At 43.7% G+C, this 18,453-nt stretch overlaps 1 protein-coding gene across 1 annotated transcript in view; it reads left to right on the plus strand.

Annotated features, from left to right (window-relative positions):
• The window catches only part of LOC142776033 (sushi, von Willebrand factor type A, EGF and pentraxin domain-containing protein 1-like), a 496,230-nt gene that overhangs the window by 439,312 nt on the left and 38,465 nt on the right, over window positions 1-18,453 (plus strand). Inside the window, exon 17 of the mRNA XM_075878866.1 lies at window positions 3,914-4,087. Within this exon, the coding sequence (XP_075734981.1) occupies window positions 3,914-4,087 (174 nt within the window). The remainder of the gene's footprint in view (window positions 1-3,913; window positions 4,088-18,453) is intronic.

Consider the following 18,453-nt stretch of genomic DNA (forward strand, 5'->3'; position numbering starts at 1 on the left):
TTTGTTCCTACGACTTGCGGGTCAGCAGCCGCGTACATTCTCAACTAGATTACCGTGGAAACCAGCAACGGTAGGCAACCTTAATGCTGATAATGTATGCAATTCAATTTGTGAAATAGGTCATTTCATTTGCGTACTGTTTCTAATCGTAGTTTGCTAAAGGAAGGGGTTTCTGCTTTTTCTCTGACAGCAGTGGCGGCGCCAGGATTTTTCGCTGCGGCGGGGTAGGGAGGAGTGTACCGAGAAAATTAAGTTCCTTCAGGAGGGCAAGGAGACTGGGAACATGTGTGCTGTGTTTCGACTATACTTGCTGGGGGGGGGGGGGCAAAGAGAGGTATTAGGGGAGCTCCAGCTACGTGTTCCCCCCGTATGGATCCATGGTCCGGACCAGCCTCACCTAACGTTCGACTACTGATGTTTCCATACCTCGGAAGCCGGTAGTGCACCACAGAGAACGTCGAAACAAGACAACGTTTGCATGCTCGTCAACGTCATGCGCACGTGACATGACGAGTGCTTGGAGTGATTATGCGTCTGCGCCATGTGATAACATGACTCCAATGCGAGAAAAGGCAGGGAATCATGATGATGAAAACTCTATTTTAGTCCAAAGAGGACGCAGGGGAGACCCCATGCCACCCGGCAAGTCCCAGGTAGGGACCGCCAAACCAAGATTGGCAGCTTGTTCGTGGGCACTCGGGACGGGCCGTGTTTAGGAAAGGAATATGCTTTGCGAGCCCTTAAACGGGGCGAGTTGCAAGAGTATCAAACTCAATTCCTGCTTTCGCGACGCTTCAAAATATTGGTTATCTCAGCTCGTAATAAATCAACTGTTTTCAGTGTTTGACTAAATTTCCTATGCGGCCTTGGTTAGGGCCCTTTAACGAATGGGCATCATATAAAGGAGGGATAAGTAGTATGCTATGACATACCTACGCACACGCTTACTTGCATACATACATACATACATACATACATACATACATACATACATACATACATACATACATACATACATACATACATACATACATACATACATACATACATACACCCAGACATACACACATACATACATACATACACCCAGACATACATACATTCATTCATACATACACCCATACATACATACATACGTACGTACGTACGTACATACATGCATACATACATACATAACCCATACATACATATATACGTACGTACATACATGCATACATACATACTTACACACACATACATACATACATACATACATACATACATACATACATACATACATGCATACATACATACATGCATACATGCATGCATACATACATACATGCATACATGCATACATACTCCCACACATACATACATACATAAATGCATACATTCATGCATACATACATACGTACATACATACATACATACATACATACATTCATACATACATACATACATACATTCATACATACATACACCCATACATACATGCATACACCCATACATACATACATACATTCATACATACATACATACATGCATACATACATACATACATACATACATACACCCATACATACATACATACATACATGCATACACCCATACATACATACATACATACACCCATACATACATGCATACATACATACATGCATACACCCATACATATATGCATACACCCATACATACATGCATACACCCATACATACGTACGTACATACATGCATACATACATAACCCATACATACATATATACGTACGTACATACATGCATACATACATACATACATTATACATACATACACACATACATACATACATACATACATACATACATACATACATACATACATACATACATACATACATACATACATACATACATACATACATACATACATACATACATACATACATACATACATACATACATACATACATAAATGCATACATACATACATACATACATACATAAATGCATACATTCATGCATACACACATACATACATACACCCATACATACATACATACATACATGCATACACCCATACATACATACATACATACACCCATACATACATGCATACATACATACATGCATACACCCATACATATATGCATACACCCATACATACATGCATACACCCATACATACATGCATACACCCATACATACATACATACATACATACATACATACGCGTAGGTACGTACGTGCGTAGCTACTACACATACGTGGAAATGCAGATTTCCTCAAATGAACTCTGGTTCAAATAAATTGTGTTGACATGACACATTCTGCTCGTAAAAAAAAGTAACGTATGATTTAGGCGTGTAACGAGAACAAGACACGGACTTTCATGGCTTTAATGGGGAAGGCAAATGATAGTGGACGAAAGGGCAACTTGCCGCCGGTGGCAGTTCAGTCGGCAGCATAATTCCCCATCATCGAACAAGCTGCAGTGACATAACATGAGACTTTCTTGAATATTGTATGCTTCGGTTATTTTACAGTACACCCACTTCTTGATGATTTAATTTACAAGCTTTTTTCAGGTACTTCATACTGTGTTCTAAAAAGGTGGCTAGTGTGTTTAATTGACAGGGTCGTTGTTACAGCTAAGTCATTTCCTGCCAGCGCGACAAGGGACACTCGAGTAGTATTATGATCACTTTCTCTATGTTCTGTTTCAGAAGTTCCCTTCAGCACTGTGGAGCTACAGGCTCCTGAGCCAATAGGAATGGCGCTTATCCCCTCCACAAGTATTCATTGGCACCCGTCTGCTCATCGCATTCACGGCGGCTGCGCAATGAATTGTAGTTATTATGGCTAGTTTATTAACTTGAAAATGCAGTAAAGCTAATAAACAAGCAACTATGCTGCGGTTTGAAAAAGCATGAATGTGTTGCTCGGCTAAAAATTGGTAGAATCTCATGCTGGCGGATAACTTTACCTTGTGGCTTTTTTCTCCCTTATGCTGTACGTGGCTCTCGTATGTCTGTTTCTCCGTTGACGCGTTCCTTCGCGTCTCCTGCTGCAACGCTCCTTTTCTCTCTTTTTTGTTTCCACCGAAGGAGGGTCTGACGCGCACGGAATGCTGTGCGAGGTTGCATGTCCAATATTTGGAGATGCAGCGTTCTTGGGCTGACGACGCAATCCGAACACTGCCTCGGCGCGTTAGGCTTAGCTGGAGCGGCTAAGCAAACAGCATATCTCGCTAATGTCGGCAAAACGTACCTGATGCGTTAGTCTCTGAGTGACATGAAAAAAAAATTGACGGCTGATTTCACCATTTGTTTACTGCTGTCAGCGCAGTAGGCGTGTATCTAGAGCAAGTCCGCGCCGGATTGGAGTGGGTGGTCACTTCTGCTTGGGTGCTACCATGTTGATTTGTAAACACAGTTAACGGCTGTAACCAGCACAAATATTTAAATGCGTTAGAAATAAATGCGAAGAAGGATAAACATTATGTAATAATGTGACCTAAAACGCACCAAAGAAACGCCAATTCTAGCCAACCCTGCATGTCAATTTGATGGCACTTGTGCGTGGGACTACGTTTCGCCGCGCAAACGTGTTGTTTTTTTACACCCCATAGCTTCGGTAGTGCTGAACAAAAGTGGAGAAACAGAGTAGAGGCATGTTGTCTACATGGGTTTTGTTGCATGTGGACCCGTAATGTCAGTAGCTTGTAAAGTGTGAGGACGACAGATGTCGAAAAAAGATGTCTTGCACCTCACTATTATCTTGTCAATCTTTTTTCGTGGTGCCGTTATCTTTAAATGTTCACACCCAAAAGTAATCATGGCCTGCGTCGTCATCAGTCGTCATTTTGTCTCTGACGTTGTGCCAAGTGTTGTAGAAAGCTAAACCTGACCTCACCGTTTCTGCTTTTCTAATGTGCGACCACAATAATATCTGGCAGTGGAAAAGCCTCCGACGATCCTCTTCCGGCCGCACGTGATGCCGGTAGCGCAGAGCAATGACGGCAAGCTGGTCGTGTACCCGGGGGCTATCCTGCACTTGGAGTGCCTCTGGCTGCGCAAGTACGGCACGCCCAAGTGGGAGGTCAGCCACAAGTCCCGCAAGTACGCTGAAGGTAAGCGCACCCTCTCACCATGCAGCGGCAATGGCCTTATCGAAAATCAGATAAAAAGTATTGCCTGCATTTTTGTTATCAATCAGCTCTCAATCTTGAGTAGCTGTTCCTTGTATTTTTGTCCTTATGCAGCACTTAATTCTGCGAGCTGCATGACCAAAGCAGTCAAAGTACGGCAATGAAGAGACACTCCGCAAGTCTCGAATGATGTGATAGTAACTTTAAAAATTGTTAACTAGTGCATGCACCTACAGCCCCGTCATAGTGTTCTAACGGCTAAGGCACTCGGCTGCTCGGGTCACGGGATCGAATCCCAGCTGCGGCGGGATTCGATCCCGCCGCAGCTGGGATCGTGTGGTCACATTTGTGTGCACTTTAAAGGACCGCAGGTGCTCTAAATTTCCAGAGTCCTCCAATACAGCGTCTTTCATAATCGTATGGTGGTTTTGGGCCGTTAAATCGCACATATTATTGTTAGTACGTATACACTTCGTCTGTGTGAATTTTATGTTATGGAAACTTTTTTAGTTCGTGAACATTCTTTATTGACTACTGAGATTGTGCGAAAGTTAGAATATGGGTTTATTTGCCTAGTTTTGCTATTGTTGACCACAATACAATGACAGCTTTCATACAAGAAAAAAATAGTGGCCGTAGCTAAACGTATACGGACAAAGATCTCCTTAAATAGGTTTATCGTTAATAAGTGATTACGCGTGCCAACGTTTGCTGTGTACTGCCCAAAAACACGGAAGCGAAAGACGATGTTTTACGGGCCCCCTGCTCCTATACTGCACATGGGCACGGTATCAAGCAAAATTAGAAATCCTCCATAACTTTAATAATGTAGGTAACCCATACGGAAATTCGGTAATGTTAATTCGCCCTCGACAATGTTACTGCCAAGCATGGGCGTAATCAGGTGTAGTGGGGATGGGGGTCAAGTTTTCCTTCATAATTTTTCAATTTTACTTGCGTATATATACAAGCACGCACATAACAAACGTACTCACGAACATATATAGAGTATAGCTGAACCTCCCCCCCTTCCCTAGAAAAATGTCAAGTTTTACCTGTAAATCTCTACGTGGGAGACGCCCACTACGCGCTAAACTCGTCCTGCAGGACAAAAAAAAAAAAACTTTTCCCATTCTATTCTGGCAACGCTAGTGTGCCAAGCATAGGTAGGCGAAATCAGTCATGATTCGACTCACTCAGACTCCAATCCAGCCTTCAATCTGAGTCAGAATGAATCCGGGTGAGTAATATTTTGGCGAGTTTGTGTCCGAGTAAGCGCGGTGGAGGAAAATATTGCTGGTAGTGAGTGTGAATGAACTCTTAAGTGCAAAATGTATTTCTTGAGTGAGTCTGACTGAACTGCGACGTTTATTGCCGAGGTATGGTCCTACCTACTCTTCTATCAGCATTTCTCCAAGCCTTGTATAGGCTTAATCTCTTAATATACCATAATAATTGATGTGTTTTCAACTTTCCAAAACTAAATTATGATTATGATGGACGCCATTGTACAAGGCTCGAAAATTATCCAAGTACATGCGTCTCAAGCATTTTCGCGCGCGTCAAAATGAGGGAAATCGATTCGCCAGTATTTTTGCTGCGGCACACGAAGTCAGACGAGGAAAACGATACATTAAAACTGTTTATTTGGTACATTACATGAGACATCAGCAGAAAGAAATAGACATTTGGAGGTCGCTGCGCTTATGTTCGTATACAGCTTGAAGACCACGAGTTTGCGCGATATAGCTTCCGGAGCGAACGCGAGCAGGCTTGTTATCAAACATCGTCTTTTTTTCTCTATTTATTTATTGATACGAAGTATTACCATTGAAGAATTGCATTGTGAAATAAGTGAATTGCACATACACACAATTTCAAGTGTGCGCCGGCAAAAGATTTAGCGCAACCATGCCATTGCAGCAACTTAGGCCACCAATGTACAAGGTAGCAGCATGAAAACGCGGGCCTTCATCGTGAACTTTGCACGCAGGAATACAGCTAAAACGCGAAAGTATCAGCGTTCCGCATCGGAATCCCGCTATTCCGCATTCTGAGAGTTCTGCAGGCGGTCAGTTCACACACGCCCATAGGCGCGAAAAAAATTTTGCTTCCTTAGCGCTACGCATACAAATTCTTCAAGTCCTTTCCACATACCTGCAATTCTGCTTATGACACTCTCGATATAACCTGCAAAAAATGAAACACGTCGAGTAAGTTTTAAGCAGAACGCAAACACCTGTACGCGGTGACATATTTCTGGTATTGGGTTTCGAAACAAGTATACATAATAGTCAGCTTCCACACTTAAATTCTTCCAGCTTTAAGAGAACCTTTATGGGTGTGGTCATGGCTGTACTTTCTGAGCTGTCATGCTTCAAGATTTTTCGGCCATCTTATGTCAATACGGCCGACTCACATCTCTGCGCTTGCTTTTGCGCTTCATGAAGAAGGGCCGGTGTGTATGTGCGTAGAATGGGAAGAAGGCGGAAAATCATAGAGCATACATGAATAAACTGCGCAGAACAAAGCTTGAGAAAAACCTGTCTATAGCCTGCAAAAGCTTTTGGCGCCTTTGTATACACAGCCGCCCCTCTATTTGCAGCAAATCGCCATCGCGGGCATTGCTGCAGCGTCGTGAGCAAATCTAATTTTACGCAACGTGCCATGAGGCAAAACTACCAACGCCAATTCGCGGCAAACGGTGAGGGGCGAGCTGACGTGACACTTATATAGTTGACTTACTTATTTAAAAAAAAATTCAATTCAAAACGACTTACGCCGCGTTCTGCGGCCATTACGCAAGTAGTGGCGCCAATTTTCAATAATTCTTGTTGTTCCTGTTTTTAAAAAGCGCATATGTAGTAAAAGGCATTGTTGGCACAATAATGTTAGATATTTAACCACGCGTTGAAGGTGCTTATCGTCGTAGACGGCATGGGGATGCGATGCTTTTGCCTTAGCTTCACTCGGCTGGCCTAATTACCCTTAAAAATAAAACTATAATGGAAAAAGTTCATGCTGTGCCAGATATATGGGAGAAAAATACTTGTTTAGGACTTCATCATCGTACTGATCTGATATGTTTGTTTACTTTTTGTTTTTCACTGCGACGGTAGTCGAGGGGCCCTTCACCCTGGCAGGGCATTCGAAATTAACAAGATCGGCATGTATACATCGGTCGACGGTGATCGCGTATGCAAAGTATGATACGCTTTCATGGCGTGATAATGGTCGAAATTATAAATAGGAAGCCATGTCCTCTCCTTTTCGAGGGATACATGCTTGAAGGGGTGGTGGTGCTCGCAATAACTTAGGGTTATACGTCGCAGGTGTACTCCTTTCGGTGTTGCGGATTTGCCTCTCCAGAATTCGAATGACTCCGGAATAATTCCACAATTTCGTGACCCCGGATTGGAATGGGAATGGAAAGGGGAAAACACTTTGGAGCAATTGAATTAGAATGAAATTAGGTGCCCTTTGCATGGAGTGGCATGGGAATGGAATGGCATCTTTTTTTTTCTCCCCGAAAATAGGGCACGCTTTCGTTAACACACTGTTTTTCGAAATTCAGACATTAAAAAGCCGGAGCCTTGAATTTAACAATGAAGCAGAGTTTTTAAAATGGCTTGGCTGATTATAAGCACACTACAATAATGAGCAATGGGCCTACCACAATGCCTTCCTTTCATAGGCTGTGTTGCTCCAAATTTCGTCGCTATTAATCGTGTCACCGTGTTTCTATGCCTCTGGTATCCGTCGTGCGGGGGAACCTCCCCCCCTTTTTTTTTCCTTTTGGTGGCGCCCCAATCTCTCCCCATTCACCCTTCGCTTCTTTTTTCTTGCTTCTGTCGTCATCTGTGACTCGGACACATGTTTGTATAAGTGCTCTTTTAAGTTGTGATGTGTGTTGACGATGGCGTGATGCTTGTGTTCACTGCAAGCTTTCTTAAAGCAGCTTGCGCACCATCTCACCTCATAGCCCCCACCTTCTTTCGCAATACTTTCCTCTTTGTCTATCCTTATGGGCCCCTTTGCCCTAAATTCTGTTGGCGATGGTCTGCAGATCAGCGCTGCACAGTTCTTCGTTTGGTTGCTACAACTCGTTACCTACACGGGTTCGCTTCGCCAAGCAAAGAGGGCATTGGGGAGGAACTTAATTTGCCACACTCTTAATGGCTACCCCTGTAATATTGCGCTCAAATCAGTCTGGGCCTGAGTACATGCTCTTTAGAATTCGCAAGCCGCAGCATGTTCTCTAAGTCTACCTCTAGTTAGCCAGAGCCAAGGGTAGGCGTGGTGTAAATGTGTGAACGATCTGCCAATTTGTGAATGAGAAACAGAGACATAAGTTAGTGTACAAGCAAATTCAGTATCCCAGCAGATACTAAAGGGAAAAACAATTATAATGCTCTGTGGCACCCATTGATACCCTCACAGGAAAGTCGCAAATGCTGTATGCACGGCCTGATGTTCATCTCACGAGCAGGGGTGCTATGCAGGATAGTCTAAGCTTCTCGGGCAGACGAGTTTGTTCCAAGCTCGCTCTGCAGCGGCCATGGCATAAAGACAGCGCGGAGGGCGTGATAGCAGCCTTGATAAAAATGACTACAGGAACGCGCTGGCGTTGGAAACACATGTGGGTCATTTGCAGTGGTTATCAAAGAAACACCGCGTGCGAACACGTGAGTGCCACCCCTCAGTCAACATTTTAAGAGTATAGCGATGTCAGCATGATTGTCGCGCTACCTTTTTGCCAACTCAGCACGCGCCTCCCACAGGCGTGTTCCTGGGCGTATGTCCTCTTTCGGACAGGTTCTTTCGTTCCACCTGCAGCATGGCAATTTCCAGTCTCGAATGCAGCAAGGGTACACACGCAGTACTCTCTTGCTGGTTGTATTGCTTCTATTAAGTATTGCACATAAATGTAAGGACAAGTGGCCACCAGGGGTGCTCGCATAATGGCGGCAACGCGGCTGTGATTGGATACGTCGTGAGCGCGGCGAAATTAAATGCGAAACATCGTAGCCGCGTGGTCATATCACTGTTACTTCGGCGTGTGTGTGTGTGCATAGTCTGCGTGATAAAGGTGATAGATCAATCGTGCCGCTCCACGTGAGTACTGCTCCTCGCCAAGATTAAACGTGGTGGGCGTACCCGATCTTCACCGTGGGCGTCTGTGATTTGATTTGTGGGGTTTAACGTCCCAAAACCAGCATATGATTATGAGAGACGCTGTGGTGGAGGGCTCCGGAAATTTCGACCACCCGGGGGTTCTTTAACGTGAACCCAAATCTGAGCACATGGGCCTACAACATTTCCGCTTCCATCAGAAATGCAGCCGCCGCAGCCGGGATTCGATCCCGCGACCTGCGGGTCAGCAGCCGAGTACCTTAGCCACTAAGCCACCGCGGCGGGGCAACAGGCGTCTGTCAATAAAACTTACTGACGCGTGAACTCGGATACAAACTCGTTGATTCTGAGAAGGCCCAAGTTTAACTCTTAAGTGTGATGGTACCGTTGTGACTGTCAGGCGTTCGATGCGGTGAACGCTACGCGGCAGCTTTTTTGCGTATAAAATTATTTGGTGCGCTTACACTACTTGTGCAAGGCTGGATTCATAGAGGAGCTTGTGATAACCTTGCTTCTTGCAGAAGTAGGTCGTCTACTCATGTGTGTGGTCGCCTTCAAAATTAAGACCGCATCAGCTCTCTCTTAATTTTATTGTACTACTTGGCAGAGGCTTAACGACCATTACACTGAGCTGTCTTGCATTCACTGATAAGGCTTCAAGTAAAAGGCAATTATCTCGGGCGCAATTAGGAAGACCATGATCAGTATGGAGCTCAATAACCTAACCCTGATTAGCAGGATAGTACTCGTCATCATATTAGTAAGGGCTAGCAAGCATAGTTTTACTTAGCGTGCTCATGATTAACATTGCGTTAATTAGCATAGTTTAGCTAGCTAATCAACTAGCATGCTTTAGTTAGCCCGGTTCTATGTTTACATGGCTTCATTAGCATGGTTTTCTTAAGATGTGGCGTAATAACCTCAGCTTTACCATCACATGGCGTAATTAACTCCGTCATAGCATGTTCTGGCCTAACTAGCCAAGTGTACCGTCCAGCCAAAAAAATCACAGCATATCCACAGAGTGAATGATGATGAGTGGGGCGAAGCTCTGGATGGTTTTATTAATAAACGGTGCATCGTCCGTCCGTCCGTCTGTCCGTCCGTCCTTCCGTTCATTCATCCGTCCGTCCGTTCACACCTGCTGAGTGAGTCATCGAACCAGGCGGTCACGTACCACGAGCTAGGAGGGACAGACTCACAGCTTTAGGAGCTTCGCCCCAAATAGCTAATTAGCCGGCTGCACGTGCTTGGGTGCTAGAGGGTGATGACCAAAAAAAACGACACGTACCAGCCGAGCAGCGTGCTAGAATGTACAGGCTGAACACGATGATTAAGACGTGTATATCAGGTTTGGCTGCTGTTCCGACGTTGTATGACGCTCGGCCACCGTGCTGGTTATTCTAAAACACATAGTTCAGGCAGTAAAAGCTTCAAAAGAAATTCAAACACCCCGTGCTTGTAAAAATATAATCACGAAAAGGTTCTGAAACTACTATTGCATGGGTGCACTTCCGCACTCAGTGGAACGACACACAAATTAAAGAAGGTACCTCAGGTTAGAAAAAAACCGCCCAACTTTGTCGACCATCCTTGACGCGATGACTGGTTTCACCGTAACTAATAGAACGCAGTGCTCGGAGGGACAGATTTGATTTTTATTGCGATAGCAATTATATGAACACTTTCGGCTGCATTTTGCCACTGGCGTTGATGTCATGTACCGTATATATATATACGTATCTATATATATGAAAACGCAAGAAAGGGCAAAAAAACCAGAAACGAAGCACACCGGCGTGCGGAATCGGACGTGGGACCTCTGCATCGTGAAGGCAGGGCGTTGGCAACTGAGCTACCCCGGATAACGTTGTTCACCGTTCAAACGGCAAACTATTTATATCTACCACTTACCGATGCTGTGTTTTCGGCATTACCAGAAAGATGGCACAATGAGAGCACGTTGCCACATCGCGCAGCGGCGCCCGTTCTAACCTCCTACGCGTACTTTACCCGGCTTAGAGAAGGGGAGCAACAATCCCTCGCACGCCCGTATGTCGCGGTGGCAAGGAGGGGAGGATCATACGCCTTGGCTGGGCGCTTTACGTGGAACGATTCTGCTGTAGTTATCGGGCGCACAAAGGTCACTGCAATCATTGCAGTCTCCGTTCGCGAAAAGCGCGTGCTTTTCAGACTCAGCAAAGTAACAAATGAGACGCTTATTCGCGTGCATCCGAACCTGTGAGTACGTTTTGTGCGTAATTTGTGCGCGAGAAACGCGGGGCACGTTTCGATCTGCTTTCCATTGGGCACATAACCTTTCAAATTGTTGCTTGGGAAGATCCCAAGTTTTTCGAAACTCGGCTGATCCTGCATAGCGCCCCAGTTGAGTATACTTGGAACACGTGTATACGCGTAATATTTGTGGCAAGAAATATATTGCATAGCTGCGCACATGCATACAAAGAAAGCTCTCCTCAGCCCTCCATGCATGTGAGGCGCCCTTGAAAAGTGTGGATGCTGACGAGAGTGTGGCGAAGTGATCCGTTTTTTAGCAAAAAAGGCACCAGGTGCCCGAGTGGTGTACGTTTCCATCCAATACCAGGAGATCTAGAGTTTTCTGTATGTTTACGACTGTTCCACAATTCAGACGTATAAAAAAATTGCTTATGGTGAGTTCCACTTGTCGAGCGGGAGTAAGTTTTCTTGATTCACGGCTGAGAATCCGCATTCCGATAGATTCGGAGCAATTTTGCATTTTCCACTGGTAGATTTGGAGCAACTCACTCCGCGACGGAGTGTTCCACATGCTCCGTCTTGCAGCGACCGATTTCGCTGGAACACCGAGAAATTGTTGCCGTCATTTCCGATGCAGTTGGGCAGCTAGGTTGCCTTCAGCGTTTTTTGAGGTGGTCTAGTAACACTGCGCTGGTTTACATTCCTGAAATAGGAAAGTGGTATCCCTGCATTGCGTGACTGCGTAGGCAAAATGCGTGCTTTGCAGTGGCAGCACAGTTCTCCTGGAAACGTAGAGAGCGTTTCCCATTACAGTGTAGCGACGTATGCGTAAACAACTTCCGGAGTGACGTCACGTGGAGCATTCACGTGTTCCACCCGCAAATCTGGTTTGGGGCAATCTGAGTGCTCGCTCCAGGATGTCGGCGACTGCTCCGGATCTGTTGGAATTCGTCATTAGTTTTCTTGAACAATAGTTTTTAGCGTAAAAGTACGCTATGTCATCATTTTAGCATTAACACATTTAAGCGTAAACACTAATAAAAAATCACTTTCAAACTTGTTGACTAGGAAAGCGGGAACACTGCCCACATAGGATTTAGGTGGGTGGTTGTATTACACTAGATACCTCACCAAGCTGCTAACTTCGACCTCGGAAACGTGGTTTGCGTAGTTTTGCAGTTCTTAATACATCTGATGACACCAGTTTTATGGGCTGTTTATTCTTTACTCAATAAAGCTATCAAGATGCATTTTTTTTGTTGAAGAATTACAATAATGAAATAAAACTGCACTCCGGAGTGGGAATAGTGAGCCCAGAAGAAGTGAGCCCAGAAGTGAGCCCAGAAGCCACAACTTGCTTGTAAATAAAGTCTCCGCGTTCTTGCTCCGGAAGGAACTATGCGTCGTACCAGCAAATGAAGAGGGAGAATTCGCTGCGCTACCAAATAATGTGTACCTTCGAAAAAGGCATGGCGCCGTTTCCTCAATGTTTAAACGGTGCCCTGATGTATCTCTAGCAAAAGTAGAGAAAAAAGCCAAAGTACTTTATTCGCAACAAGATCTAAAAAATGCTGTCACTAATGATAAGTAAATGTGAGAATTTAGCTCTCTATATGCTTTTTTCATGCAAAACCCATAAAGAAGGCGTAACTTTTCGCGTAATGATTTTAGAAAAAGGAACGTGGCAGAAAGCACTAGCATGCTTCAATTAAAAAAAATTGAAGCTCTTATGTATGGATGATCCCTTCCTCATTCGTGATTCCCAAGAAGACATAAGCTTCATCAACCAGAACCCGAAAGAACAGCTCACCGCTTTTCCAATCGATCTGAATGAACTGCATTATTCTTTGCCAACCAAAGAACTAATTTCATGTATTGAAGAATGTATCGATGAATTTGGACCCATTCCAGAACACGACTTGTATAGGTGCCAGTGCTTTCCTTGACCTTTTCTCGTTATACCTTAAATCTACCTATGTTGAATGGAATAATGAAATTTTTCTTCAAAAGAATGGTGAGTCTATAGGTTTATGCATTGCCCCATTTTTGAGCGATCTGTATGTAGCTGAGCTAGACAGAGCTCTTCACGTACACCTCAGTGGTAGCACAACCGATAGTTATAGCGCGAGAACAGAACGACGACACAGAGACAAGAAGGACACGAAGGACACGCCTGCTCTCGCGCTATGACTATCGTCATGTCATAGCAACTAGCCCAAGCTGCCACACTTCTATAAGGTAGCAGTGCTCTGAGAACTTTCCGGTTTGTTGATGGTCATCCTGTGGTTCTCAAGTGGAATACTGATAACTTCCAAGTTGTAACAAGTCACCTCATCTCATTATTTAAGGAGTGTCTGTCACCTCTGTTTAATACACACGAAATGCCACAAGACAGCATCATTCAGTTCCCATATAGATTTGAGAATTACATTCGCCAATCAACATACGTGTTGGAAGTACGAACCGCGAGCACAACCATTGTTGCCGTACACATTCTCAGGCACAAAATTAGTCGTGAGAAGCATTGTTCAAACATGTCTTTTTAATTCATGTAAAAAATTATGTGAACACGCTGTCACTGGAAGTTTCATGGCGGAGATACGACGGCTTGAAGGAGCAGGCTACCAGAAGCAAATTTCAAAGAAAAGAGGAAAAACTGCCCGGAACATGTTCAACAGGCAAACATGGAAGCAGGTCAGCGCAAGAAGATTTCGGTCATACTCTACATGCATAATACATCGTCTGAAGGAAATAGGACAACAGTGCGGAATTCGAGTGGTTTTTTCAGCATCCCATAAACTGTCATATTTTTCGCGTGTCACTTGTCCGGTAAACAAAAAGAAATACCAGTGAACTATCAAGCATCGCAAAAGATATGTAGAATGTACACACAATGCTATTTATCGGATTACACTTTCATGCGGGTGTTGTTATATAGGCCAAACAGATTAGGTGTATGAATCACCGCCTCCGTGAGCACAAAATAATGGACGCAATGCCAAAGAAGGTTTTTTGGTCATTCATTGCCAACTCTGCGGTTGTACAACCCTGTTTGAAGAAACAACATTGCCCCGTCGTGGTGGTCTAGCGGCTAAGGAACTCGGCTGCAGACCCGCATGTTGCGGGATCGAATCCCGGCGGCAATGGCTGCATAATGGCGGCTAATATTCTGGGCCCGTGTGCTCAGATTCAGGTGCACGTTAAAGAACCCCAGGTGGTCGAAATTTCCGGAGCCCTCTACTACATGGTCTCTCATAATCATGTGGTTGTTTTGGGACGTTAAACCCCACATATCGATCAATGAAGAAACAACGATCATCGGCAGGCATCAGGACCAGCGTACTCGCAAAATCATTGAAGCCGCCCATAATGCGAAAGAAGGTTCGCTATGCATCTGCATGGCTTCTGTCGGTTTATTCACAAAAGAATCATCTTTTTTGGGAGAGCGCATGTATTGATAACTTGGAAAAATTCTTGTGATGCTTTTATTTTTCAATTGTTCTCCCGTGTATATTTTCCTTTCGTGTTAATAAAAATGCAGTTGCTAGTAAGCGCTTGTCTGTGTCTCTTCTTTAGTATCACCGTCTTGAGTTCACGTTGTACGTACTTCATTATGCAAAACCAACTAGCCCAAAGTTTCACTCTACTATAAAATGGAAACACCCTGTTCACTACACTCCTTCGAGCGTTACTCACTGTGGCTTGGGATCACAGGTTTTTTTTTTATTTAATGAGGAGCATGAAATACGTCCACTGCAAAAGATCGCGAAGCAAATTACGAAGAAAAAAAAAAGAAAAGAAAGAATGGGTGCTCGTTGCATGAGCATATAGCTCTCTCGCCTCCGAAAGTTGGGAGAACGCTAACAACATGCGGCTTGCGGACGCTATAGCCGAGGCGAATGAAAAAAACTGTCGTTTTTTGTTTTTTTTTATGTGAAGTTAGCATATTGGAAGTCCCGTTACAGGGCAGTTCAATTTAGTCTATCGTGTATACAATAACCGATCTGTATTTTCTTTTTTGGTGATACCTTGTCTTAAACGGCACCTTGCAAGTTTTAACATGTTACTAAAACTTCCGATTGGGCCAGGTGAAGGGTCATTTAAAAGTCTCATACTTTATTTGTTGTCTGCGTCTGTATACATTCTGTTACGCGATAATTATATCGTTGTATTCAGACAGCGCTCTCCATAACAAGCCTTTGCCTGGTTCGCTACCTACTTCAATGTTGCAACTTACACCTCCAGAGCTCTGAAGGAGCTTGTCAGTTCACGCGTCTACAAACTCAGCAAGCGACCCACAGCCACCGTAACAATCTTCGATGACGCTTCGCGAAATGGCAGATCGGTGACCGTGTCTGGATGTGCACGCCGATAATCCTATACACTCGCTCTTAGTGAAAAGCTTCTTCAACAGTACCTTGGACCGTAGAGGGTACATCGACGTATCGGCGTACGCGACTATAAGGTTGTCCCCGTCGGCATCACAAATTATCGCGGAGCCGGGTGACGCTCCTAAGTCGCGCATGTGATTTACGCCTCCGGCATTTCTATGTGCGTTAGCGAAATTGTTAAACTTTATTGTCCTACTTGTTTTTCGGCGTTTCTTATATTCATGTATGCATTTCTTTGGTTCAAACTCGTGTTATTTTGCAGCATCGGCACGATGCTTTTTCAGAGGCGGAAATGCTACTTACGTTTCTTTTTATGTTTTTATGCAACCAGTGCATTACGCACGTTATAACCACTGCCTCACGCAAACCATGCCCGAGTGTCTGGGAACGTTTCAGATTATTTTATCACCTTCTGATGAGCTTGAGTGCGTAACTCTAACAATACAGTTTATTTAAATGTGGACACCAACGATAAGCATGAGGAATCTTCGATGTTTTAAGTATAAATGCAGATAAGCCTTCGCGCCGATCAGATTATTCGACGACCGATGACTGTATGCGCCGACATCTTGATATGTGGGGTTTAACGTCCCAAAACCATCACATTATTATGAGAGATGCAGTAGTGGAGGGCTCCGGAAATTTCGCCCAGCTGGAGTTCCTTAACGTGCACCCACTCTGTGCCGATATCGTCGCACTTTTGAGTGTCGTTCTTTTTCCGGGCAAAAGATCGTTCAAATAAAGAGGTTCATCTTTCCCGGCTGATATCACTTTGATCACCATCACAACAACGCAATGACCTAAAGGATGTTTCAAGAAAGGCGTCCACATTTAATAAAAAAAAAAACACCAGCCCTGCGCGGAAAGCGCCGCACAGTCACAGCGAAATATGAAAGAGCGGCTTTCAGAGTCTTTTTTTTTCTAAACACTTTTTGGGTAACTGCTTCAAGCACACTGTCAGAGTACCCACTACGCCCACTACAAGCACACTGCCGGGTGCACACTGCATGAAATATAACTTTTGGGTAGTAGGCTCGCATTCAGTTTGTTTGTTTGTTTCTCTGGACTGATGGCTCAGACGCACTCAGGGGTATTGGCCAAGAAAGCGTAGTGCAGTTTATCTGTGATCATTTTAACTATGTATAATAAATTTGTATTGTAATAAGAATAACATAAGGAAAACCACATAAAAAAGAGCAAACGAGAAAAAAAAATAGAAAAGTCAAGTTGAAAAATTTTGAGATTTCAGGTGTTGTAATTACCACTCAGCTGCGTTTACTTCTTTGCCACTTAGAATTGTTTTGGAGGAGTAATAAATAATAAATATTTGAATGAAGATCACAGAGGTATACGTTTGGATGCCTGAATATAATCACAAACAGCATTGAAAGCATCCCTGTGGCAATGTCTCAAAATTGAGGCACCAAAGCTTAGTGCAGTTTCCGCCATCAATCTAACGCCTATTTTCAAAAATGGAATAACTGGTAACCTTTTTCGAAGTATAGCGTATCAGTGACGATACAAAATATAATGTTCTAGTGATTCCATTTCTCCGCAGAATGTGCAGAGGGGTGAAATTGTCTGACCAGCTCTGTGTAGATACAGGTTTAGAAGGGGAACACGACATCGAAATTTAGTGATTAAAACTTCCAGCTTTCTGGACTGGCTTCAGTAGAGTCGCCATGGAAACTTGAGGTGGTTATATTCTGTCCATGTAGTCTTTTTCTATTGTATCAGTGAAAATTGCTGATTTTCGATATCTTATTGCTGTAATATATTCAACATCTGGCAGTATGGAAAAAACTGGGCCATCAAGTGCGGCTCGGGCTAAGGAATCGGCCAATCTATTTAATCTTAATCCACAGTGTCCCGGAACCCATAGTAACCTCAGGAGTCTCAACTGCGGGGGTACTAATGTTTTGGAAGTCCTTAGAATTCGAGAGTTCTCTGAAGCTGTCAGAGCTGCACAAACTGAAAGAGAATTGCGTTGTTTTGATTTGATGATTGCGCTGTTTTGATGATTGCGTTGTTTTGATTTGCGGATGTTTTCAAAGAGCTAAAATAATCGACACGAGCTCCGCTTCAAAAACTGGAGTGAAGTCAGGCAGTCTCACTGAAAAGAACCAGTCAAGCAAATCACAGGCAATGCCTACACCTGCCTTTTGATTATTTACTGAAGCATCTGTAGCTATTATATTTTTTAGTTTCTGCATGCTCCAAGTAATCTAATAATATGTTATTTCAAAATTTGAGAGATTATAACTTCACTTTTTAGGGGAGTATATCATCATACTCAATTATAACATGACAATGCAAGTCAATATTCTCAATTACATTTCTAATGTTCACATTTATACCTTGTAGATTCTTTTGTACAAACATTATCTGAGGTGTGTGAAACCGTGGCCAATGAGCAAGAAAGAAGGCGTCTGGGTTTGCGATAAAAGCATATTGAGATCTTCTTGCCGGTAAGCTATAAAATTTTAAAAATGGTTGTACGGTCAAAATTCAAAATCTACAAAGTAGTGTAGGCAGGCGCGCTTCCTGGTACAGTACGTTGATAGCCACAAAACTAAGGAGTTTCAG

This window comes from Rhipicephalus microplus, chromosome X (genome assembly GCF_043290135.1).
Source record: "Rhipicephalus microplus isolate Deutch F79 chromosome X, USDA_Rmic, whole genome shotgun sequence".
In the NCBI taxonomy this organism is placed as follows: domain Eukaryota; kingdom Metazoa; phylum Arthropoda; class Arachnida; order Ixodida; family Ixodidae; genus Rhipicephalus; species Rhipicephalus microplus.